Source organism: Xyrauchen texanus, chromosome 22 (genome assembly GCF_025860055.1).
Source record: "Xyrauchen texanus isolate HMW12.3.18 chromosome 22, RBS_HiC_50CHRs, whole genome shotgun sequence".
In the NCBI taxonomy this organism is placed as follows: Eukaryota; Metazoa; Chordata; class Actinopteri; order Cypriniformes; family Catostomidae; genus Xyrauchen; species Xyrauchen texanus.
The window spans coordinates 29,923,327-29,950,573 of NC_068297.1; the positions used below are offsets into that span (position 1 = coordinate 29,923,327).

The window sequence follows — 27,247 nt, forward strand, 5'->3', positions numbered from 1 at the left end:
TTACGGGGGGGGGGTTACTGAAATAAAGCAAGCAGTATTTGGCATGAGGCAAACTGCATCATGTAGAGTAAAACTGTATTTTCTGGCTACGGCTATGACTAAAGTCTTCATGTGTAAAACTTTAAATGAAAAAAAAATATATTCTCAGTGCACCTTTATTGATAAAAATGCTGTTAATATCTTACTGCGGTGTACTGTATCATGACATTGTTCTCATCTTCTGGCCTGAAATCTGTTTTCTTCTGTTCAGTTGACAGGATGAGCTTCATTTGACCAATCATGCAATTCAGTGTCCTAAAAACAAGGAAATATTATATAAGGTCACATCAAAAATTTTGTTTATAGCCAGGGAGTTAGCAAGGATGGTTTATAGGTCAAAGCTCATGTGCTTAAAGGAATATTCCCCCCAAGAATTACAATTACAATAATATTGAAAAGACAGACCACGATATTCATTAAAACATCTCCTTTTGTGTTCCACATAAAAAAAAAGTACTATGGGTTTGGAACGACATGAGAGTAAATAAATTCGAATTTTCCTTTTTGTGTGAACTACTTTAAAAAAAATCAGTTCCTTCAAAGCAGAGTTTTGAACCAACCGATCGATCCCGGTGTCCAGCTTCACCTCCATCTGTTCGATCACCTCTTTCTTTTTGTGCAGGCATTCAGTCAACTTAGGAGAGGAGCTAAAAGGGTCGAAGTTCAAACAAATATCATGGGAAAGTCAGCAGTCAGATGAGACGGAACAAAAAAAATAAAGGAAAGCCATTCACACTCACCTAATAAGAGGCATGAGATGATCGTTAAACTGCTTATCAAAGAGGTGGAAGATTGTGTTGGCCTGCTGGACCACATCCAAGAAGTACAGGTTGGCATTTTTGGCATCCACAGATGGGATGGCTGTGCAAGTCAGAGGTGATATGAGAGAGTATTGTTAATTAAAATAATGATTTTCTTGTCAGGTAGTTCATTCATTCATTTGAGAATTATATTTGGCTTTTCTGCACAAGCCAATAATTGTGTTTTCTTGACTAATATATATATTTAAGCAATATCACACGAGCAAGAGTGCGATATGGCCCTACATTTGCACTGCTGTGATTCGGCCGCAGGTAATCACAGCAGTGCTGATGTAAAGCCATATAGCACGATTGCGAGTGTGATATTGCTTATATACGACTGTTCAATGAACAAGTACATGTTCAATGTAAACAATGACTAACGGATTTACTTTACGTGACCAACTGGCTCATATTACACACAAAAATTACCTTTTGCCACCACCTGCTGGCTAACATATGTTATTTCCAAAATAAAGCCAGTAAATCCTTACAAATACACTTTAGTTTAGAACAGCATGAAAGCGGAGTGATACGCACACAGTGAAGCATCCGAGTGAATCCTCATTGAACATCTCTCGTCCAATCAGATTCGAGGACCAGAACTAACTGTGATATATATATATCTATCAGGGCTGTCGATTTAACACGTTAATTCAGTGCGATTAATTTTACCAAAAATAACGTGTTAAAAAAATGTACGCATTTAATCGCAATGCCCCCCTGAATTTCAAATAAGTGAAATTTCAGCTGTATGAGCAACACACAGTTTATACAGTGAAGAAAACACTCCAGTAGGCAGAACAACAAACAAGCGTTACGTTATTGTCTTCAAAACACTCGGAGCGCAAATCCGAACTAAGGTATCTCAAGATGTGTTTAAAGATTGAGTTTTAAACTATATTTAAGTTGAAACACTGACCTAAATATTTTATGTTTATAATGCAATGCACCCGAGACGCTACACAAACATGTCTGACGCTGGATTGAGATGGTGCAAAATTTGGAAATTACACATAAATATTTAATCACGAATAAAATCAAAGAAATTTCCTTCAAACTTATTTATAAGTACTACCTCACTAATTATTTTCTTGTAGAGAGATTTAATTGTGATGTCGATATATTCTGTACATTTTGTGGTCTGCAGGAGGAAACATCTTTTCATTTATTTTGGATTTGTCCCTACTCGACTTGTTTTTGGTCTGATTTCTGCAAGATTGTTAGAGATCATATTATTCCCAGCTTTCAACTTTGTTTTGAAAATGTTTTATTCGGGGTTTTTTTAGCTATGACATGTCTCTTCATAAGGAATATTATTTGATTAATGTTCTGTTTTTGTTGGCAAAGTTTAGTATTCATAAACGTAAGTATGGTGGTTATAAACCATTAGTTTTAATTTCTAATTAAGAGGTTCAGCAATATCTAAGAACAATTTCCAATTTGAGTAACAAGCAAGCTGTAAAGTGTATTGAAATATGTAAACAATTTGATATTTTTATTAAACTGTTTATTTATTTATTTTCCTTTTTTGTTGTCGTTTGTTTTAATATACCTCTTGGGTATATATCTTTCAAATATTATTTTTTTTTTAAATGTCTGACAAAGGTGTAAATTGACGGGTCCTTAAACAAGCCCTCATGATAAATCTCGAACTGATTGACAAATTCACTTGTGAAATGAATTGATGTGAACTGTATGCCAATGATTGACTTATGATCAATAATATGGTAATAAACAATACATTGTATTCTAAAGCCGCTTTTTGTATTGTCTTATCAATGATGAACTCTTCTGCCACAAGAATGTAATGCATTTTTATATATATATATATAATGTTTAAATATTTACAGATAACCATGTATAATTATATATTGATATAAATATGTATATATTTATATATTGAATTATTGTTATATGAGGGGCTTTCTCAGCAAATATTTGTATGTGCGATTAATCGGGACACCATGTAATTAATTTGATTAAAAATTTTAATCAATTGACAGCCCTAATATATATATATATAAAACATTTTTTGTTGTTGTTTTTTTTTAACAGTAGGGAGTTTGTTTTATTTCATGATTTAAATGTAATGTTTGGAGCAGAAGGAAAAATATTTTTTTCTCTAAATGTAACCAAAAACCGGAACAAAGTGATTTTCAATTGTGAAAACATTATTTTAAAATGCTGGAAACAGGTTATAACAGGTTAATTTTCTTACGAAAATGTTTCCATGAAACTAAAGACCAACGGTCTTTATAATCACAGTATATTTTTGGAACTACACCACTTCATGTTGCCAGAGAATATGAAAGATGTGCTGTGATCCTGAAGGAAACGGCTGCATCACACATTTCTTTGCATAACTGTTCACTGTGATGTCGCATTCTGTTCATGAAGACCTTTTTAACAACTATGTATAATTACTACATATCACGTCTAATCCAGATACAAGGAAAACATTATTAGATGTAAAAAGTACTTTTCTCAGTTTTTTCCAAGTCTTCACTGAATTAATGTTAGATATGATGCATTCATACAGATTTTATGACTCCGAAGCAAATTTATAATTAAAATTATACTTAACAGTATGCTTGTTATGATTTCTATTGTGATAAATCACAAATGTTTTGTTTATTTGGAGGCAAGTGGCTTATTTTGGGGTTGTTTTTCCAGACCATGTTGTTTGCTTCTCTTGCAAGATCTGGCAAAGCTGCATCTGGCGTTTCACCCACCCCTTAGCGAGGAGCACTGTCATTTTGAAAAGAACATTATTAAACGTTCTTTTATCATGTTCTAACCGATAAACATTTGGAGAGGAGGCTGCAGAACTTTTGAACTTTTTTGCTCAGAACGAACTGAATTTAAAAAACATTTTATTCTTAGTCCCTGGTTCCACAGGTAAAACATGGACAAAAGGAACAAAACAAAAAAGAAAGAGACTGTAAATCTAACCTTCAGAGCCTAGCTTCCATTCCCATCAAAAATCAAATTTGATGCTACTGTAAGAGTCTTGTAGAGTCACTGATTATAGATGAGTAATGTTTTATTCACTCGCCCAAGTAAATAAATATAAACATTTGGCACTTGTCAAGTGGAAGTATAGCACTCTGTGGAACACTAATCGGCCTTTCTCAATCTGTGAGCATTTTCAAACCTGGATGGGCGTTTTTAACTATCCTATGAAAGTAGGGAATCTTAATGCTCTAGACAAATCGTGTAAAGTGGTTGAAAAACGCCCATACCAGTTTGAAAATGCCCAGATTGGAAAGCAACCATTTTTGTTCTACAGAGACACAAGTCTTGTTAATTCTAGTCCCTTGTAGTGAATCATGACTGGTTGATGGAATGTAAGAGACAATGCATTCAGAAAAATATGAATAACTTGGCAAATAGGTTATCTAAAATTCTTTCACAGTGTTTTGAAGTGTCTATAATAATATATGTTAACTATCATGGTATACCATACTACCAAATACATGTATAAATATTGGTGTTGAAATTTTAGCAATGCTCTGAATGCAACACATACTTCTGTTGTGTTATGATCTGCAATCTAATGCAATGACATGAAAGAAAACGTCAACCTTGAGTATTATGAAGCCTTGTTCTCAAGGGTATCTTGAGTATGTTCCAGGCAAAACAACACCTACATGGTAAGCACTTACAGTACTAACATCAGTTAAGAGTCTCAGGTGTTTCTCATACCGGAGAGCCCAATCTCAAGGGCGTAGTCTATATGGTCCACACACAGGTACTCCACCAAAAGCAAGAAGATGGAGAAGGCATTCTTTGGTAGATCTGCAGGGTCTGACAACTGCAAAAAAAAGACAGAAGATGGGATCTTAAAGCCATCAGCCAATAAGTTCCTATATAAAAAAAAATACCCCTACAAATACCTATACCTTGTTGCATCTCTCAAAGGCATGTCGAGTCTCCTGCAGCAGGTTGACTACAACCTCTTGTGATAGAAAGGTCTCACCATGTGTGTCAATACTGGATCCCAGAGGCAGGTTGGTGCGCTGCCTGATCTTCACTTTTAGCTCCTGGATGCTGTCCATGTGAGACAGAGGGAGAGAAAAGGTAAAGGATCCAGCATAAACACCTATTTGACAAAACAGCCCTAAGTTCTCCAAGCAATTTTGCACTATTAATGTGTATCTGACAAAAACAACAGTTCCTTACCTGCCCGACCCCACAGATCGTTTCTGGTGGTTTTTTGAGTCATAGTAGCGTTGGAGAATCATGCCACTACGGTTCTGTAGATACTGGCGCTCCATGTCTATGTAGCTCTCCAGGTAACAGGAGAAAATGTTCTTTATCAGCTTAGACAAAAATGTGTGTTTGTCTGAGCCCAAGTTAAAATCTGTGAGCTTTGTAGCCAGTGTCGTTGTCCTACAAACATAAAAGATAAAAATAGTGAAGGTGAATATGGTTAACTAACAAATCTATCATAAAAGTGGTGGTCAGCTCACTTAAGTTCCAATCTGCATGGCTGGCAATGCAGCTTGTGGGAATCAGGGTTCACTTTTTTTTTCTTTTTTTTTTTTTTTTTTTAAGTCCACCAGGAAACAATTTCGTGTTTACCTACCAGAATGAAACTATAAGGGCTACTGGGAGAACAGGCATTGATTAGTTCGCCTACAAATAATGAGGAAATACAGTGACATTTTTGTTCTGCCAATGTGGTCATTTGCTGATATTTTTCCTATTTGACACACAACTCTGAAATTCTTGACCTCGGCTGGTCAAAAAGAGCGTTGATGATTGGTTAAAACTAATCGTGGTTGTGGTTTGGACATTACTATTATTTTATTTACATGTGCATGTGCTTGCTAAGGAGTTGTTACCTAGGTTACTATCCTTAAAAATGTATAATTTTGAAGCCCGTCTCTCAGCAATTGTGCAGACGTATAATTTTTTTTACATGATTTGTAGCAAAAACTTCACAAATCACTGATTCTTGAGATAAGGGACAAAACATCTTACATACAAAAGTCCTCTTTATGTTAAAAATCAAGAAATTCATAATACAAAAATTGGAAAAGTTAAATCTAAAGGAAATGTGTATACTCAGGGCATTTATTACTTATATTTTTTCAAAATAATATTATTAGATTGTTTTTTAATAAATGCTCTATAAGAACATGTAACTTAACCTGTACTAAGCAACATGTCACAATTTTAACTGCCAAACAAAGTGTAAAAAAAATAAATAAAAAATGCAACAAATTCATACATATGAATATAAAATGAAAGGTAGGGAACTGTAAGATATCAAACAATACATAAAGTAAACTTTAAATTATATATTTCATAAAAAAACTGCCTATCAAAGTCATGTCCTCACTTTGCGTCTGCTACGTCAGATTTTTTATAATCTTGAATAAATCAGACAATGTCATGATCAGCTATAACTCGGAGTACCCCTTTCCCACTTCCTGCTCATGGTGGATGCAACAGTAGGACACATGGTCTGGTAAATATTATAATTGTTTTTATTTTAAACAAATAGTCTGAAGTCTCTGCGGTCACAGTTTCAACATGTCAACTGTTAAGAATTGTGGAATACAGTTTGGCATTTTAGTTTGTTATAGAAGCAGCTTTAACCAACAAAAAAAATTGCTCCAGTCCAGAGCGCAACACATGGTTAAAATGGAAAAATATTACAAATTTAAAGAGTAGTGAATAGTAATCAGAATAGTGTGAAAACAGAAAAATAAATGGACAGAATGCATTTGATCAGTTAACTCTTTACTGAACGCTATTATTAGATAATTAAAGACTTTACACTCTTGTTGGATGGATTAAATTAAAACAGCATGATTTTTGTGTGTCTGATGGAGATGACACAAATGACAGTAAGATGTAATTTATGAAGTATATAATAAAATAAAAAAAATGTAAAACATTTTCCCTTACATGGTTCGTTAGCTGAGACCTTTGTCTATAAATTCATCCATTTCAAATTAATTTAGTATTAGAAAATAAAAACATTTAAACATGTTTTGTCCCATATCTCAAGAATCAGTAAAAAACAGTGTTGCCACAACAAATGCGTGAAGAGAGACTGCGTTTTTTATGAGCTCAGATCAAATAACTTTGCCAAAAGTGGAAGGGCTCCGTGACAAGTTTAATAAAGCAAAGAAGAAATGCAGCACTAAAAGCACCTGCAATATGAGCATTACTTCCATGGCTGGAACAGTACGTTAAACACCAGGACATCATCCCCAACTAACACATTTTAAAATGACTCTACACGGAGTATAAATGTGGCTTCGGTTACCAAGGGTGCTGTAGTTTGTCATGGAGAAAAAAAGTTTGGTTTCTTCCATAGTATAAATCGGACTTAACCCTTAAACGCAAACCTCGGGTCTTTAGGGACCCGGGACCTCATTCCACCCCCTGTACCTCATCCATTATTTGGAGTTGAGCCCACACCTCTTTAATATTCCTCAATCTATCTCTTATAAATAGTATAACACACACAAAAAACTGACTTGACTTTCTGTGCAGCAATGAATTATAAACAATGGTGAATTATCAGTACTATACTGTATATGCGTATACACATACATCCAATATTATACATGCAATTTCTTACACAAGTTGGCGCTGTTGTTTCAGTGATTGATTTACATTTGACATTCCTATTTGACGAAGAAACAACAAAGAAGTAAATTATAGCAAGTACAACACTGTCATGAACAGTATATGACTATTGTCATTTGGGTGTACTACTGAAATAATGTAATTTGTGCATCTATTTAGACTCAACAAGTGAAAATACTCATAGGCTACACATAGATTACACATGTGCATATTATGTGTATCTCAATATGTGCTTGACTGCCAGTTGCATCTCATGAAATTTCAGTGTGAAAATAATGAATCCTATTCTTGATTTGTCCTGATTTGTTGCTGTATCTCTTTCATTTATGAAAAATAAAACATAAAAATATATTTTATTTAATCGTTTTCCAATTGTCTTGAAAATGTTTTTAAAACTGGAGTGGAGTCAGTGGATTACTTTTATGCTGCCTAAATGTGACTTTTGGACCATCAAAGTGCTGTACCAGTTTACTTGCATTATAAGAACCTGACAGAGCTCTATATTCTTCTAAAAACCTTCATTTGTGTTCTGCTGAAGAAAGACAGTCATACACATCTGGGATGGCATCAGGGTAAGTGAATAATGAGAGAATATTCATTTTTGGGTGAACTATTCCTTTAAGGAAGAACTAGTTGCTAGATTTGCAAAAGTTTGGGAGGTTCATGATGACAAATCTTCTCAGATTTGATATATGAGTTTTGCTTGAGATTCTTGGTAGAAACTAAACGAGATATCCTTGAGAACACCTACATATTTGCCTTTGTTTTTAGAATCTGTTTCAGATTTATGCACCATAAACGTCACATGAAATAAGCTAACTGTGGTTGGGTAGGCTACATGTTGGTCAGATGGCCTCTTTCTGTATAAATGGGTGGTTCTTGGCCAGCATAAGCTGCAAAATAGACCAGAATATATTCCCCTGTTAAATGTCTGGCTAAGTGAGACTATATTCAAACAACTGCATACTGTATGACAAACATTTTAGACAACTACATGGGTTGAGAAAAGCAAAGTGAACCATTATTAATTAAAAAAGGATAATCATTACCGTGTATAGAGGTCATATAGGTTCTTGAGGTATTGCTCCACATCAGAGTTGCGGGTCTCATCTAGCTTTTCTTTGACATGAGCCTGAAATGATTAAACAGACTCCAGTCAATTTGGTTATGTAAATATTAGAAAACCAGTCAATTCAACCACAAGTATCTGTTAGCATATTGCTGACTAGAACCTGTGAAAACTGGGTATGTATTTTATTTACATACAGTAATTTGACAGAACAAGGAGAATAGAAACTTCCAGTCAATAACACAGTACAGAACAAGAATAATAGCAAAATGCATGTAACTTGTACCTGGATTTTGTTCTCGAAGATGCTCTGAATGAGTTTAGCCATGACAGTCTCTGGACTGCAGAAGACCTCTCCCACCTGCTTATTAACACGCTGACACAGAATGGCTACATCTTCAAACACATCATTCCTTATGTATGCTCCCTAAAGACAAAGAGACACACCAGTGAAATAGTGATTAAACAGACATCGGTCCTTTGTTTTATGCAACAGCATCTAACCTGCTCAAAGTCACCACCATGATACTAGACTGTTGTGGGCGGTCTCCAGGTGTTGCTATGTGGCTACTATGGTCTTCTAAGTTGTTTTCTAGTGTGTTTCTATGAGGTTAATATGGTGCCCTGAATTGTTGCTAGGGCATTGCTAAGGTGTTTTAGATGTTTATTTGTGCAATGCTATGCTGTTGCAAGGGTGTTTAGCGTGGTTGCTAGGTTGACACTTACTAGCCGAAAACAAAAGTGCTCACCCCTCTTTAAGTCTTTATGACCCAGTTTACACCTCGTATTAAGATGCGTCTCGGGTGACCCAATGCGAGACACATCGGTGTTTACACATGATCGTTAGTTAAACGCTTCTCCTATGACCATTGATTTCGGGGGAGGGCCTCTGATTTCATGACGAAATACATCAATCACAATGTCAGTGTGCTACTGTGTAATAATAAAGTGCAAAAATGTCAAAATGCAAAAAAACAGCACAGATGCAGTTGAAATTTAATCTGAGAACAAATGCTCAGTTATTTTGCTGGAGTGCCTGAATTTGCTGAAGGTGCTTCTTATATGTCTCACTGTATGTTGATCTCAGACTACTGAAAGTTCGGTGAAGAACCTGTGCATTTACAGTATATGTATGAACTTTTTCAAATCAGATGGTAAATGGTCTGCACTTATATAGTGCTTTTTTAACCTTAGTTAAAAACCTGTTTCAAAGAGCTTTACACTGGAACTCATTCACCCGTTCACCCACACACACACCCACCCACACGATGGCAGAGCTGCCATGCAAGGCACTAGCCTGCCATTAGGAGCAACTTGGGGTTCAGTGTCTTGCCCAAGGACACTTTGGCATGTGGAGTCGTGTGGGCTGGGAATCAAACCGCCAACCCTGCGATTAGTGGCCGACCCGCTCTACCACCTGAGCCACAGCAACCCCACAGCCGGTTATTTCCTATTAAATACGCACATAACCAGCAAAGTTTAATCTCTTGTTTTAGTGGTTGATTGGCAGGTGAGGGGTGGCACCTCGGTGCTGTTCGGGACACATTCAGGATGGATTAGCAATTACATCTCAAATGCAATGTGGTCACATGCGTTTTTGATTATCTCCGTATGAGGTTTTTGTGATCCGATCACGAAATGTTTTGCACCCCATTTACACCTGTATTTAGAGCTGACCACTTGTGATCGGATCACACGAAACACATCATAATACCAGGTGTAAATGGGGTCTATGATAATTTGGTCCCTGGATGGCACAGGTCCCTCCTTCAGTGTAAGTGTTTTGGATTTTCTTCCACCTATTTTTTAATTATAATGAAAAATGCACACCTCTTGGCATTGCTTGATGTAGACATCCACACAGTGGGCATAACCCTGTGGGAAATAAATAAAACAGATGGAAGAATTAATTGCACAGCATGACAAATGCACAAAAATATCAGGACTTTGCATTATTTCCAACAAACCTTAAAATGAAGGAGGACTGCCGCCACCTCACGCATGCGTCCAATCTCTCCCCTTCGCTGAGCTGCTGTGAACTCCTGGATTAGTTGACGCTCAAGGTCATGATATTTACCTTTCAAACAGGCACAAGGGTTATGTTAACACTTACACTTATATTACTAAATGGGTAATTAACATTGTTGTATTGTTTAGTCTACAATTGCTTACTTGCTATCTTAGCCTTGACATCAGAAAATCTGAAAAAGGAATAGGAAAAAGCATGGGACAGAGAAAAATTCTGTTTAAAACAAATCATATTTCAGACATAAACCCTAAACATTGCAGACACAGTCAAAACAAACGATGTAGATGAAAAGTGTGCTTGTTGTATTGTGTCCTGATCACATTAATTAATACATTTGCACACTTTTATCTTCAAGGAATAATTAAATTATTATTAATTCTGTCATAATTTATTTCCCCTCATGTCATTCCAAACTCGTATGGCTTTCTTTCTTTCATGGAACACAAAAGGACCTATTTTGCACAAGTTGCTCTTTTCCTGAAAATAAAAATGCATAAATACATAAAGCACCGGAGCAGCTCTCAAATCTCATTCATATTAGGGATCTGCACAGTTACCGTTTTTAACATTCGGTTAACCACAAGTTTTCACAAACGGTTTATTTGTTTTTCGCTGGGAGTTCGGATGCAGGAATAAAGAACGTTTATTGCAATGGAATTGCCTCAAGCACTACTCAAAATAGCTATGAGCTTAAATTATTTTTAACATTACTCTGGGTCTAATGTGCCCTTCAAGTGGAGTTGGAAATATCGTAATTATAAGTTCCAAGCACACAAACGATCAAGCAAAGTCGTATTTACGAGATGTTACTTTGGAACGTCTGGGTTGACAGGAAAGTTGATGGAAACCAATTATTTAGCAAAAATATTTCAATATACTTTATTTCAATAATATTAATTTGTTATATAAGACAGTCAACTAATGACTCAAACTTAGAGGTTTGTTTTAAGCATATTAATTCATAATTTGTTAGACACCATGAATTAATAAATAATTTGTTGTGTATAAGTGAAAATGTTTATTCACTGGTACAACAAAAAGAGAGCTTTTACCATCGTTCACTGTGTTTTTGTTCAAGTTTGGCTTCTTCATTATTTTGTTTCCCACTTGAATGCATGACATGTCATTGTAACGAATGCGCAACTTGGAGGTACGAGGCTACGAGCTTCCCAGGTCCACTTGAAGGTAGCATAAAATTATGTCAATCTGTGCGAGATGCTGAAATAAAACAGCAACATTCAGCGCAACAATCAAAGATGTCCGTCTAGCGCGTGTTAACAGTGTATAGAAAAACACTGCAGACACGTACAAAATCATGTCTGAACAGCCCCTAACTTGCCTTACACTTGAAAAAGTGTCCCAAACGCGGCCGGAAAACCAAGCAGTTTGTCGGAACTCATCAAATTCGGGTCGGGTTGAAGGCCTCTATTGTACATGTAGAAAAATCAAATAGTGATTTTGTTTTTCGAATAGTGGCACGTCGAACTATGTCGACTATCCGTGCACATCCCTAATTAGTATTTGTGTTCAATTCAAAACATTTAAATGTGTCACGTGAGAACCAATAACCGAAGCACCATGGATTTTGCCGAAATTGATAACTAGGTATATCACGATTATTAAATAACCTTCTGATCCCGGTTATTTGATCTACCTGCGGTTTTTGAGCTAACCGTGATTATTAACCGTGAAATTTGATTGGAATTTGAATGCCCAGAAAGAGGAATTTTAAGCAAAAATACTGTATAAATGTCATGAACGGCACGTTTGTGTGTCATTCAGAAGAACTCCGAATCCGAGCAACATTGAGCCACACCACGGACGTCAACCAGCTCTCCCCGGAAGAGCGCATGAATCGCTTCTCAAGAGCTCTGATACATGCACTTTCAGCAGAGGCTTATGCCAAACTCCTGCAAAAATATAAACGAACAAGTATAACTGTGATAGCGAACACAAAATGCTCCGGTTTCACTTTAAACGATGGTGTAATGGCAAATGTACCTTGTTCAAACACGCAGTGTTAATGACACGCAGTGACAAAGAGGAAAGTCCTAAGCTTGCTCTATTTCTGTGGAGTGATAAAATCATGAAATTAAATCTCAAAGGTTTTACTTCATGACAAATAAGGGCTCGTGGGTTTAATCAGAGCATTAATATAATGCGCAAAAGTTAAGAAATTAGGACAGAAATATTTTACAATTGCATAATATAATAAAATATGCATAAAAATTACATTGTATTTTTATAAAAATATATAATATTAAATATATGAAAACAAAAGTGTAAATGTAAAACTGACCAAAACTAACATTGACCAAAAAGAGAGATATATTTTAAGTATTTAATAATATTTTGTCATTTAAAACATTATTTTTCATGTCATTCGTAAGTTTTTAAAGCCTTAAAATGAAATCATATCCCTATTTTATTATTTGATTTATATATTTGAAGTTAAACAAAAATGACCTCTTAAGGTGTTTAAAGCACACATGCAGATAAAACAAAAAAAAAAACACAGCTTAAAAAATATGACACTATATATGGCAGTTAATTGTGTAAGCCCTTTAAGAATCAATTAATCATCATTGCCCATCATAAATCACAATTATTTTTTTGAAAATTAATCATCAGCCAAATTTCATAATCGTGACAGCCCTACCAATAACTAAGCTTGCGGATAAGTCTGACAATCGATTAATCATCCGATAGTTTTTAAAAATCTATTTACTGAATGTAGTATATTAAATCGTACTATTTCCTTACTGTGATGGGCATGAACATAAGAGGCAACAGGAGTCCAAAATTAATAAACTCCCAGATACAGTAAATTGTTCAACCACAATCCCAATATTAATCAAGGAACAAAAATTCAAAATAAGACGGTGCATAATGCGGGGCTTTTAAATATGAACAAGTCCGAAATACACTGAGGACTTTTATTTGGAGTAAAAAAACAAACAAAAAAAAAAAATCTGCAACTATCGGTGTTGATTTTTGCCTATAACTGATAGTTTCAAAAAGTAACTATTGCCTACGATCAATCGGTAAAACCGATATATTTGTGGATCTCTAGTTTGAATGTGCATGAGCTTACATGAGCGCTATGGTGGAGGGAAAATTTATTTAGGTCAATAAGGACTTAAATTTCAATCTGTTCTACAGACACAGCTATTGAATGGCTTCAGAAGACCAGGAATAGTGCATGACTCATATGGACTATTGAATGGTGCTTTTTTTATCCTGTTAAGAGCTTGACATCTCCCACTTCTGTTCTACACAAGAAAATCAGTCATATGGATTTGGAATAACAAAAGGCTGAGTAAATAATGACAAAATATTTTTGGGCAAACTACGCCTTTAACCTGTAAACAATGCTGCTTGTTTGTATGAGCTTGTGTAATAATGGCTCACCATTATAAGAACTTCTCTGCTTTCTGCAATATGGCCTAGGCTTGGTCTGCAGGCCACTTACCTATCAAACGGTAGCTCCTGAGCAATCAGGTGCAACTTCTGAATGATGTCAGCAGCTTCTTTTATCTGTTTGGGATGAGAACGAACCGTGATGAGAGAGGCACCTCAACAGACACCTCAAAACATGAACAAAAGCCAGAGGCAGCACCCTTAAAATGCAGGGATCTGCTTACAGTAAATCTCTCCCTCCCGTTCATCCCTTGCTCTTCTCATCCACCACCAGGATGATAAAAGCGGCTCAGCCCTGCACACCTGAACCTCACCGGCAGCTCACCTTAACCCCTGTCCATCAGATCGACACCTTACAAACATTCATAACTATTAAGAATGGACTATGGCTAATCCCTCACTAAATAACCTCCCATAATCTGTCCCCATGGGCAGGTGGGAGGTCTAGCCAAAAACAGGACCCCAAAAAGAGCCCCCCACTTCGACCTTCAAGCCCAATGCACAAGAAGTAAAAGGCAATCCGAAAAGGCCCTGCCATCCACACATCCTCTGTTCCCCTCTCCTTTTCCTGCCTGCCTCAGCTAACATCATTATTGTGCTCCCGTGAGGTGGATCCATTCCTTTTCCTCGTCTAGGTTTTCTAAGTATCTGTCCCCCAGCTAAGATTAGCTAAATCCCATGTAAGTGATGTAGCCATCTCCCAGCAGTGGGGGTTTTTACCGGCGCTTGTCTCCGCGATGCCTGGGCCTGGGCCCGGCCCTCCCTTTCACAGGGATTAACCCAGCCCTTCCCTCCATTTCCCCCCCTTTAGCTATTCACCGGCAGCTCCACTCACTTCCCCTCTTTTCTCCTCTGGAGGCGTGCTCATTTTGAGAAATATTGAAAAGTCTGCCGGGTATATTCCCACATGCTCTCTGAAAGTATGTTGGTGGCCTTATGCTAATAGCAACAGAAGATGTAAGACTTACCACCCAGGGTTGGTCACATCATTACCAAGTGACTTGAGAGATTAATTTATTAGTGGCATTTCCAATTAACTTGGTGTACATCAACATCTAAGCAGGCTGCATATATTAGCCTGTGGCATCCATTATGGATGCACTGTCTAGAAAGTTTTCACTGCCTAAACTATCATGTAGACCCATGGTACTCAATCCAGCCCATCAGACCTTATTTTGTGGCCCCCAAAATGTATAGTTATAAATGTACACTTAGAATAACTTAGCATTTTGTTTATCCAAAATCAGGATTTTAGCTTAAAATGAACAGGACTGTATAATGGAAAGTGTTTTTATTTTAGATGCTGTGACAGGTCAATTTTTATAAGTACAAAATAATATTCCATGAAGTCTCCATTAAAATGAGGTCATAAAAGCTGCATGCCTAACTGTAATGGAAAGCATGAGGAGCAGTCACTCATCACAGGATTTTAAATGTGTTTGATGTGGACTTATTCATTATTATAAGTCTTTATATAGTTTTTAGGTGTTGTGTTCATGTCCTGATTTTAGCAGGGTGGTTGTAAACTCTAAGGAAACACGCACACGTGCAATGGGGGAATACTCATTTAAGCTATGTACTGTAAAGGAAATACTAACTATTTTAGGTGCAAATAATGTTTAAATAATATCCAACCTATTTGTTGTAATTATTTATTTATATCATGTTCTAAGAACAAGCATGGAAGAATGGGACAGCGGGGGTTAAATTTATGGTTTGTTCCATTTAGCAGGGGTGCCGAAAATGTGAATAAAAAGCTAGCTACCACAAGAGGGAGAGGAGCAGCTAGTGGTCAGATGCTTGGAGCAACAAAGACAAGGTTGTTGTTGTTGTTAGCGCTGCTCTAATGCAGGGAAACTCAGTTGTTGGAGGGAACCCGAGAGCTGACTTAAAATAATATAAACTGTAGAGCTTTTAGGCTGTTTTTTCAATAACCTAGGTTTTATGTATGCTCTTAACAAATACTCTTTAATTGCACATTTTATACCTCTAACATAATAAACAATATTTTGGAATGCCATTCCTGCTTAAAGGAATAGTTCACCCAAAAAATGTATTCTCTCATCATTCACTAACTCTCATGCCATCCCAGATGTGTATGACTTTCTTCTGCAGAACAAAAACAAATATTTTTTGAAGAATATCTCAGCTCTGTTGTTCCATACAATACAAGTGAATGGTGGTAAGAACTTTAAAGCTCTAAAAAGCACATAAAAGGCAGCATAAAAGTAATCCATATGACTACAGTTTAAATCCTTGTCTTCAGAAGAGGTATAATAGGTGTTATAGAGAAATAGATACATTTTTAAGTTCTTTGGCGATTCGCATTAATTGTGCATATCGCCGCCTACTGGTCGGGGATGGTCAAACGGGGTGTAGATTTATAGTAAAAACTGACTTAAATATTGATCTGTTTCTCACACACACTTATCATATCACTTCTGAAGACATGGATTAAACCACTGGAGTCGTATGGATTATTTTTATGCAGCCTTTATGTACTTTTTGGAGCCTCAAAGTTCAGGCCACCATTCACTTGCATTGAAATGACCTGCAGAGCTTAAATATCCTTCTAAAAATCATAATTTGTGTTTGTCAGAAGAAAGTCATACACATCTGGGATGGCATGAGTGTGAGTAAATGATGATACATTTACATTACATTTACATGTATGCATTTGGCAGACGCTTTTATCCAAAGGGACTTACAGTGCACTTATTACAGGGACAATCCCCCTGGAGCAACCTGGATTAAGTGTCTTGCTCAAGGACACAATGGTGTGGGGATCGAACCAGCGACCATCAGATGGGTCTGATTACAGTTATGTGCTTTAGTCCACTACGCCACCACCACTTATAGAATTCTTATTGTCGGGCAAACTATTCCTTTAATGCCGTAGTCGAGGTGTGATTTTCCTTGCGACTGCCTTCGTCCTTATCACAATAATATTCATTAAAGTATTAGCAAAATGCTGTTTAAAATAGTTTCACAGCATGTCACAGCGTAGGATATATCAACTACCCCAGTATATTATTGCAGCACTTTGCATCTGTTGTGATTTTAATGTGGTCCTCTTGGCTTCTGAATTTCTGTAGCACTGATGTAGATTGCCAAGTTATATCTAAAACAGACCTTTTCGGGATTGTTGAAGACATCACTGCGCAGCTCTCCATCCAAGAACTCGTTGAAGTATGTCATGAGTCTCTGGGCCTCCACAGCTCTCTGTCTTGGGGTATTTACTCCTTCAAGCTGGTCTCCCAGATGACAGACTTTAGTGGCCACATAGCTGATATGTTCATCGAGCTCCTGGAAGTGCTGGAAGGCCACCTTTAAAATGATTATAAGAAGGAAGAGAAGGTTACACGGGCTTTAAAGTTTTCAAATAATGACTAAGTCATTAACAAGCCATTGAAAAGTTCAGCTGTACCAAGGGCATAGGTTTGGTTTGAAAGTTGGTAGGGACATACACTGGCAGCCAAAAGTTTGAAATAATGTACAGTTTTTGCTGTTTCAGAAGGAAATTGGTACTTTAATTCACCAAAGGGGCATTCAGCTGATCACAAAATATAGTCAGGACATTACTGATGTGAATAACAGCACCATCACTATTTGAAAAAAGTAATTTTTGATCAAATCTAGACAGGCCCCATTTCCAGCAGCCATCACTCCAACACATTACCCTTGAGTAATCATGATACATTTCTAATTTGGTACTGGAAAATCACTTGCCATTAGATCAATAACAGTTGAAAGCTATGTAGTTCATTAAATTAAGCTTAACATTGTGTTTGTTTTTGAGTTGCCAAAGTATGCAATAGACTGACATGTCTTAAGGTTAATATTAGGTTAAAAATGGCAAAAAAGAAACAACTGGTCAGTCAATAATTGTTTTGAGGAATGATGGCTATACAATGCACGAAAAAGCAGAACATTTCAAATAAAGGTGTACACTACGGTGTTCAAAGACAAAGGACAACTGCCTCTAACAAGGACAGAAAGAGATGTGTAAGGCCAGATGTACAACTAAACAAGAGGATAAGTACATCAGAATCTCTAGTTTGAGAAATAGATGCCTCACATGTCCTCAGCTGACAGCTTCATTGAATTCTACCTGCTCAACACCAGTTTCATGTACAACAGTAAAGAGAAGACTCAGGGGTGCAGGCCTTATGGGAAGAAATGCAAAGAAAAAGCCACTTTTGAAACAGAAAAACAAAATAAAATGTTAGAGTGGGCAAAGAAACAGACATTAGACAACAGATAATTGGAAAAGAGTGTTATGGATCTTAAAGACTATAGTTAGACTATAACGTGTGTGAGAAGTGCCTGACAAGACAGCCACATCTATGGGAAGTGCTACAGGAAGCATGGGGTGAAATGTCACCGAGTATCTTGACAAACTGACAGCTGGAATGCCAAGGATCTGCCAAGCTGTCATTGCTGCACGTGAAGGATATTTTGATGAGAACTCTTTGAAGCCGTTTAAGAATTTCAGAAAAATGTTCATGCCATTTATGTCCTGAATATACATAGTGATCAGTTTAATGCTACTATGGTGAATAAAAGTACCAAATTCTTTTCATAAGAGTAAAATCAGTACATTATTCCAAACTTTTTGCCACCAGTGTATAGCAAGGATAATATTCAAAATGTTGGTATTAAGAAAATGCAAAAAAGTCAGTCTGTAATATAGGCAAAATAACATTATTACCTCAAATAACAAGTCTCATTTATTATTTCTCATTCCCACCATATTAAATATTAGCCTATTTTTTTTTTTTTTAATTACTAAAGAACAAACTAATTAAGAACTAACCAATAGGGATGCACAGGAGGAAAAATGTGATATGTGATAAACCTAAGATTATTGGGTACAAATATTTTTTCTTTTTCAACAAGATTTCATTCGAGAAAATAATACTCAAGGTACATAAAGTGACATTATGTAAAATATATTATCCAGCACTAAACTAAAGGAATTCTAAACAAAGGGTAAATTAAAATTTACATGTGCAAAATGATGTCACAAATTTATCAAAGTATGTGTTGAATGGAACACCGAATTCTACTTTCCAACTCCCCTCACTCCAACATAATCTTTTCTTATATTGTTATTTCTATGTACTTACATTTTTCTCTGAAAACGTAGGCTTCCTAAACAAAGCAGGCTTTAGGCTTAGCCTACAATTAATTACTTTTTAATCACAAATGCCTTATTTGTTTTGACAAAACATTATTTTCTAATCTCAATGATTTATTTATTGGGAGTTATACCAGCATCTTAAAATCCTTGACTCTTTGACTCAATCGTTCAAATTTTAAGTTGTCTTCCTTAAGAGGGCGCTTAACGGATGAATAAGCAGAATCCTCCATTGGGCTGCATGCAAAACTCAGGACGTTTTGGCAGGAAACAGTTTGTACATGAAAAGTATGCTTGTTTAAATCTACTTATTTCAAGGATTGGATGTAAAATACCAATGGAAATCTGCCCATGACCTCTCCAGAAAATGATAAAAAAAAAATTTTTTAAATCTTACAAACGGATACAGAACAAAAGCAATAATTAGCGATCTATCTGAATCATCACGGTAAAAGGATTGGTGGACTCTCCCATATAGAGCCCATCCATATGATTTGATATGAAGCACCCATAACTGTCACATAACTAACGCTTTATTATGGTTATTTAAAGAACATGCGCAGAACGCCAAGGCCAGGTCTGATTAAGCAGGTGTATACATGCATGATGGATGAAGTTGAGCTACAATCGCACTGGAAATTTGTCACAACCGTTTGTTCTTCGATTTTGAATGACGTGTGCATGGGCCTTAAGTAAGTGGCCCTTATTTTTTGAGGTGTTCAATTTAATGCAAATATGTAAAGACCACTGACTTGATTGCTTCTCTGCAGGTCCTGGACCTTGTGGGCAAACTCCTTGGCTTCACGGTGGCATTGCTTCTCCAACTTCTCCACCTTCCTCTGGATCCTTTCATCCAGCTGTTTTAGCTCCTCAATGTGGTTGACAAACTCCTCCAGCAACCTGAAACCAAAGACAGTTCTATCACTACAATACAATGTGCAATGTTTGTAAAGTAAGACTATTTTTTAACCAACATTATCAGCACTATACATTTTCATTTAACCAAAGACACAGCATAAAAGCTAGTTTTACCATCTCATTACATAGTTGGCTAATGTAGGCCTGGCAAGGCTTAACATAATATTTACACCGATCAGCCACAACATTAAAACAACCTGCCTAATATTGTGTATCGAGGCATGGACTCCACAAGACTTCTGAAGGTGTCCTGTGGTATGTGGCACAAAGATGTTAGCTGCAGATCCTTTAAGTTCTGTAAATTGTGAGGTGGGGCCTCCATGGATTGGACTTGTTTGTCCAGCACATTTCAAAGATGCTCAATAGGATTGAGATCTGAGGAATTTAGAGGCCAGGCAACACCTTGAACACTTTGTTATGTTCCTCAAACCATTCCTGAAAAAAAATTTCAGTATGGCAGGGTGCATTATCCTGCTGAAAGAGGCCACTAACATCAGGGAATACAGGGAAGGGGTGTGCGGGGTCTGCAACAATCTTTAGGAAGGTGGTACATGTCAAAATAACATCCACATGTATGTCAGGACCCAAGGTTTCCCAGCAGAACATTGCCCAGAGCATCACACTCCCTCCACGGGCCTGCCTAATATAATTCACCTCTTGACAGGTGCCATTGTACTGATATAATTGATGTTATTTACTTCACTGGTTTTAATGTTGTGGCTGATCAGTGTATGCTTGCTTCGTAATGGATGGCAATGAATCTTCTGCAAAAGAGGTGTTGATACATCTGGGTGCTCATAGAGTGAAGTTAAGAGTCTACTTCTATTTTGCACTGCTGTTTATTTTCAGTTTTAAATTAGATGTTGAAAACAGATTTCCAGTGTGGGCTCAGATTTCCAAACTACACTGTTATGTTAATGTGCTGACAGTTCTGACATCATGACAGTGACACATTCTAATTTGTATAAATGGATAAGGAGCTTTGCAGTGTGATTGTTAAAGTATGTCTAGTAGATCAAAGTCTTAATTCTAAAGAAAGAAAAAATCTAATTTTTTATGATATGTCCCCTTTGAAGAGAAGGTCATAATACTACTGGCATCGATGATTCAAACAAAAACAAGCTCTATAGGGTACAAATCTATTTGTAATTGTTGCTCATTTTATTGATTTACTCATTATTAAGTTATATAACATTACATGTTAAAGTTTTCTTTTGTATCCGTTCAGATGGGATATGGGAATAGTTACAAGCCACATGAAGTTGAATTGCTGAGTATATTTTCCAAAGTATATTTTCACCAGAACTCTGGAGTCAATTTCATCCATGAAATATACACTAGTGTGTAGACTTTGGAGAGCATTCCAAAGAACACTCTTTGTGTCAAGAGAACACCGCAAAAGGACCCATTTCACAGCCTGATTTGTGAGAATTGCTTACATCCCAAATTAAGTTAGCTTGGGTAGCATGTAATCTGTGGCAAAACGTTATATAAAACCTGACCAATCACATAAAAATGCCTGAAGCTCTGTTCCCTCATCCTGAAATCAGCTCAACGGCAGGGATCAGTATATGCTGAGAGATTCATTTATCTTTCATGAATACTTCCAAATAAGACTCTGAAAAAGTCCAGGAAACTGATCTCAATCTATCAAATGTAAACGCATCCAAGGAGAGCATCTTATTTGTCGATATCATACTCAAATAAGTACTTACCTCGCCAGCAATTCAGCTAATGGCCGGTTACCATAAATTGTGACTCTTCATAAAAACGGCCTCCCATGCTGTGTATGTGTGAGTGTATATACAGTATTTAGGAAACCTTACACACACAACCAAAAGCTTCGTCAGCTGCATTTCAAAGAACTTGTAGGACAGCAAAGTCAAAAGCTCCAACTCAGCAGGTTTGAATTCGCTGGGTGCTAGCAAAACATTCTGAAGTGATGAGTATATAATCTCATGTCATCGTAATTCCCTGAACGCTGCTGGCAGCTTAAGTTCTTTTTCCACTCAAATTTGTTCTCTTCCATCATTTATGAGTCAATGGCTCTCCCGGCTCACAACTGCCTCTTCGTGGACGGTTATTTGAGAGCTCGGTGTAAAATTTTGGGTGATGTTTCTGCTTTGGTACTCAAAGCACTTTTGCAGTGCCTCTTTATTGAAATAAACTTTTTGTCTTTTTCATGCTTTTGTCTTCAACAACGAATTGACTGTCAAATTAGTCATGCCAACAAAATCATGTGAACAACAGATTCTGCAAACTCTTTTTTTGCATTTTCTGCTCTGAAATTGGGCAGGATTCTGCAGACTCAGAATGTATTTAAATATCGTAAAATGTGTCCTGTAATCTTATTAGTTGCTAAAAGCATAATTCAATTATCAAAGTATTTAAAAACACAAGATGAGGGGAAGTGTAAAACTTAGAAATAAACATATCTAGTGTTCCATATCTGAACTATACAGGCACCATTTCTGTATGGCAGGTGAAATAAAGGTGAAACATATGTACATAATCCTTATTTCACTGCAAGATATACTAGTTTATGGAATTTTACAGCATCCTCCTAAACCATATATTACTCAACAGGGTACCCAGACATTTTGTCCAACGCATCTCCATGACTTTTCCAGTCATTAACTATCCAGCGGACATTAAGCTGAGACTGCCTTGCTGTCTGTTACTGAAGCTCTGAGGCTGGTGAGAGCAGCATACAAATCATCTGTCCTTATTCTACTTGGCCTGTCTGCTACTTTCACCACTGTCAACCACCAGATCCTCCTTTCAACCCACACAGCACTGGGCATCACATGAAACATGCTCGCTGGTTTTGAGTCTTACCTCAGACAAAGGTCTTTCAGTGTGTCTTGGAAGGGAGCTGTGTCCAAGTTGCACCAACTAGCTACCGGGATACCTCAAGGTTCTGTGCTTGGGCCCCTCCTCTTCTCCATCTAAATGATATCACTGGGATCTGTCAATCAGGCAGATGGCTTTTCCTATCACTGCTGATGACACACAATTCTACTTCTCATTCCAGCCTGACAATCCTAGGGTAGCTGCATGGATCTCAGTCAGACTAGCACACATTTTGTTTTAGATGAAAGAACACCACCTCCAACTCAACTTAGCAAAGATGGAGATTCTCATTGTTCCATTGAGCCCAGAGCATGCAACACATCTCCTTGTCCAGGCTTTTGTTACATCTACTGGACTACTGCAATGCTCTTCTGGCAGGACTTCCTGCATAAACAGTCAAACCTCTGCAATTGATCCACAAGGCGAGTCACGATTAGTCTTCAATGAGCCTCTCTTCATCGATCTGCACTGGTTGCCAATGCATGTTCTCATCAAGTTCAACGCATTGACACTTGTTTACAAAACAACCACTGAATTAAATTACCCCTTTCTGCACTTGTTACTTCAAGTCTATGTGCATTGTGCAACCCAGAAGCTTATGATGAACGAGAGAGCGGAACCTCGTTGTGCCATCTCACAGAGGCACAAAATCACTTTCCCAGACCTTCACTTCGACTGTTCCTAGCTGGTGGAACGACCAGCCAAACCCCACCAGAGCAGCTGATTCTCTAGTCACCTTTAAGAAACATCTAAAGATGCATCTCTTTTATGAGCACATGACCCAATCTCATTCATGCAATAACGGTCTTCTTTCTTCTTCTTCTTTAATCGCTCTCTCTTACCTTCCTCTCTACTTGTGCTTCTCTGTGCAATTTGCAACTTTGTATTACAGCACATCTCTTATTACTGCCTCCTTGGGATAAGTCACTTCTGTTGTATTCCTCATTTGTATAAAAAGGTCTGCTAAATGAAAACAATTAAATGCAATCCAGTGTGATTACTGTATGAGAATTAAAAAACACACACAGAACAACTAGCTAATAAATCATTCAGACCAATTTTTTAATTATTTTGGCACATTCAAAAGAACCTACCAATAATGGTTTGATCACAAATCCGACATCACTATGAATTGCAAGCAACTCCTCAAAAGAGCAATAATTAGCAGATAAAATATTTTAGAATAGAGCATAACTAGAAAAGATTGCATTTATTAAAGATAAAATTACTTTTCCATGACTTTAAGATTTATTAATGAACAACTTTTTCAGGCCTGGAAAATACCATTTTTAAATTCCCTAATATTTCCAGGTTTTCCATGACCATGGGAATGCTGCCTCACTAGGCCTAATAGAATGAGTGTCGAGTAGAAAATCAAACAAAAATATGGAAGATGCATCTTGTCATTTCTAAGAAGAAGAAATAAAACCCTGTGTGTTACCTGATAATCATTATGGCATATTGTAATGCAAATCAAAAATCTGTTTTGAGACTCACTTTTTGGGGTCAAATGCCTCTGCTCCTCCTTTGGAACCTCCTCCAGGAGTTCTCCAAGCCAGTCTCTCAATATACTCATCAGCATCAAAAGGCTCCTGGTGAGAGAAAGATTATGAAGATTAAAAAAAGATGAATATGCATATTCAGAATATATAATTCTATTGACAAGGTATCATGTCTGTTCAATACAACTCTCAATCATTGACAACACAAGTTATTGACAAACAAACAAATCTGGACTGCAAAGGGTTAATGGCTCATTTTGCTGCACCTAACAAAACGGCGGTTTATGTGGCAGTATGGTGTTTTGGTTCCGTATATTTTTTCAGCAATATTTGTCAAAAACTAAACGACGTAAATATGTGCACTTAAATTAAGCACTAAGGACGAACTAATTTGAGCAACTGTACAAACAGCTTCATTGTTTTTTAAAGCTTAAACGAAGTCCGAGTTAGCTATAGAAAACCCTAACTTACCTCGAAAAACTGAGCAGTCGTAGCCATATTTCACAGCTCCAAAAAGCAAATATATTTGCGAAAATATTTAGCTCCTTGTTTATTTCTATTCTGAGGACAATTGCTTCCTGCATCCAGCTGCCATGACCGGGCCGGAAATAGAAAGAAAGGATACAGGGTGAGAATCGGGACCTATGCGCTCGCGAGCAGGTCTGAGATCAGCTTTCATGGTTTTCTTGAATTTCATTCAAAACACTGCGCCTTCTTAAGACTGATCCCACGTCAGCTCCGTCAGCCTGGAACATGACTCTGCCACGCCCCCAAATGTCACATGATGGAAGAAAACCGGAAGAAGGAGCTGTCAGATGTATGACAGAGGCGAGGTCCTCTATTCTGTGTGTTCCTTAAAATGTATCTTAGGATGTTAAGAAAGAGTGAAATAGTCTTTTGGAGTGAGCTAATGTCTCAGTTATGTGCATGACTAAGTTATGTGCATACTTCATTAGATACTTGCAAAGTTATACGAGTCCCTCTCATGCAGACGGGCAGAATCAGCAGCATCAAGTGTATGAGCATTGTGGGTTGTCTCAGAATGGTGAGTCTGGAAAAGTGCATTCAATGCAAGTGAATGGTGACCAGAACTATGAAGCTTGAAAAATCACATAAAGGCAGCATAAAAGTAATTATACGATTCCAGCATTTAAATCCATGTCTTCAGAAACGATATGATAGGTTTGGGTGAGAAACAGTTACATTTATTAATAATTTACATTATTTTGTCTTTTTTTATATATATAAATTCTCTTTGCCCAGTAGAGAAAATCAAAAGAAGAAAAACCCTCTGGAGATAAGAGAGCACTGTGAAAGAGAGGGCTGGTGAAAGTGGACATTTATAGTAAAAAAGGATGTGTGTGTGTGTCATTCAGTTGATCTCTGAGCGTCACTGAGCTGCACCACAGACATCAACAAGAGCAGCATCTCAAACCTTCTGACCAGGGCATCAGGAATTGGCGAGTTAGCAGGTCCCAGTTTAGCACCTGCTCGTAGATGCTGGAACTAAACCACCCAATGGCAAAAAGCATTTTTCTCCATAGACAGGCATTCAAAAGTGCCGTGTTTTATGACTAAATAAAATAAATTCCAATTTAAATTATTTCATTACTTTATAGCACATCGTCTTCCTGTGACAGATTGTTTTTAAAGGGCTTTTAAAAGTGTGAAATTGATATATATTTTTCCCTATTCCCATTGACGAGTGACACCCGATCCCGGAACCGAGCACCCATGTGGAAAGATGGTAGCCTCCAATTCGCTAGCTTTCTGGGAACCCTGCGCTAGCTGAGCACAGTCATAGAGATGAATGGGGATGCTAACAGATAGCACTCTCCATGTATTTTATAGGTCCATGTTTCTGAGGCACACACGATAGACTAGGCTCACGCCAAACGGCCATAAATGAACGCAAAGCGCTCCGGTTTCACTTTTTTTCTCCCCTTTTCTCCCAATTCCCAAAGTGCTCTAAGTCCTCGTAATGGCGTAGTGACTTGTCTCAATCCGGGTGGCAGATCACGAATCTCAGTTGCCTCCGCATCTGAGACCGTCAATCCACTCATTTTATCACGTGGCTTGTTGAGCGCATTACCGTTGAGACGTAGTGTGTGTGTGGAGGCTCCATGCTATTCTCTGCGGCATCCATGCACAACTCACCACGTACCCCACTGAGAGCGAGAACCACATTATAGTGGTTAACCTATGTGACTCTACCCTCCCTAGCAACTGGGCCAATTTGGTTGCTTAGAAGACCTGGCTGGAGTCACTCAGCACACCCTGGATTCAAACTCGTGGTAATCAGCGTCTTTACTTGCTGAGCTACCCAGGCCCTGCTCCTTCTGTGCAGTGCTTATATGATGAAACGAAATCTCAAATGTTTTTAATCAAAGAGCATTCAAATAATGTGTGAAACTGAAGAAATTAGGACAGAAATATTTTACAATTGTATAATATAATAGTATATAATATAGATAAAATATTAGATTATATTTTTTATTTAAAAAAATATATAGTTGAAGTCAGAAGTTTAGCCAAATACATTTAAATTCAGTTTTCACAATGCCTGACATTTAATTGTAGAAAACATTCCCTGTCTTAAGTCAGTTCACTATTTTATCACTATTTTAAGAATGTGAAATGTCAGAATAAATGTAGAGAGAATTATTTATTTCAGCTTTTATTTCTTTCATCATATTCCCAGTGGGTCAGAAGTTTACATACATTTGATAGTATTTGGTGGCATTGCCTTTCAATTGTTTAACTTGGGTCAAATGTTTTGGGTAGACTTCCACAAACTTCTCACAAAAAGTTGCTGGAATTTTGGCCCATTCCACCAGACAGTCCTTGTTTTCAGTTCTGCCCACA

General features: G+C 37.2%; 1 protein-coding gene across 1 annotated transcript in view; it reads right to left on the reverse strand.

Annotated features, from left to right (window-relative positions):
* Positions 1–24,987, reverse strand: part of LOC127662186 (exocyst complex component 5-like) — a 30,002-nt gene extending 5,015 nt beyond the window's left edge. The window contains exons 1-16 of the mRNA XM_052153274.1: positions 24,854–24,987; positions 24,378–24,472; positions 19,862–20,009; positions 17,102–17,296; positions 14,022–14,086; positions 10,693–10,721; positions 10,488–10,597; positions 10,351–10,395; positions 8,807–8,947; positions 8,501–8,583; positions 5,025–5,234; positions 4,745–4,892; positions 4,548–4,656; positions 780–900; positions 600–686; positions 186–294 (exon numbers count right to left, since the gene is read on the reverse strand). Of these exons, the coding sequence (XP_052009234.1) occupies positions 186–294; positions 600–686; positions 780–900; positions 4,548–4,656; positions 4,745–4,892; positions 5,025–5,234; positions 8,501–8,583; positions 8,807–8,947; positions 10,351–10,395; positions 10,488–10,597; positions 10,693–10,721; positions 14,022–14,086; positions 17,102–17,296; positions 19,862–20,009; positions 24,378–24,472; positions 24,854–24,880 (1,722 nt within the window). The 5' untranslated portion in view covers positions 24,881–24,987. The remainder of the gene's footprint in view (positions 1–185; positions 295–599; positions 687–779; positions 901–4,547; positions 4,657–4,744; positions 4,893–5,024; positions 5,235–8,500; positions 8,584–8,806; positions 8,948–10,350; positions 10,396–10,487; positions 10,598–10,692; positions 10,722–14,021; positions 14,087–17,101; positions 17,297–19,861; positions 20,010–24,377; positions 24,473–24,853) is intronic.
* Positions 24,988–27,247: the final 2,260 nt, after the last annotated feature.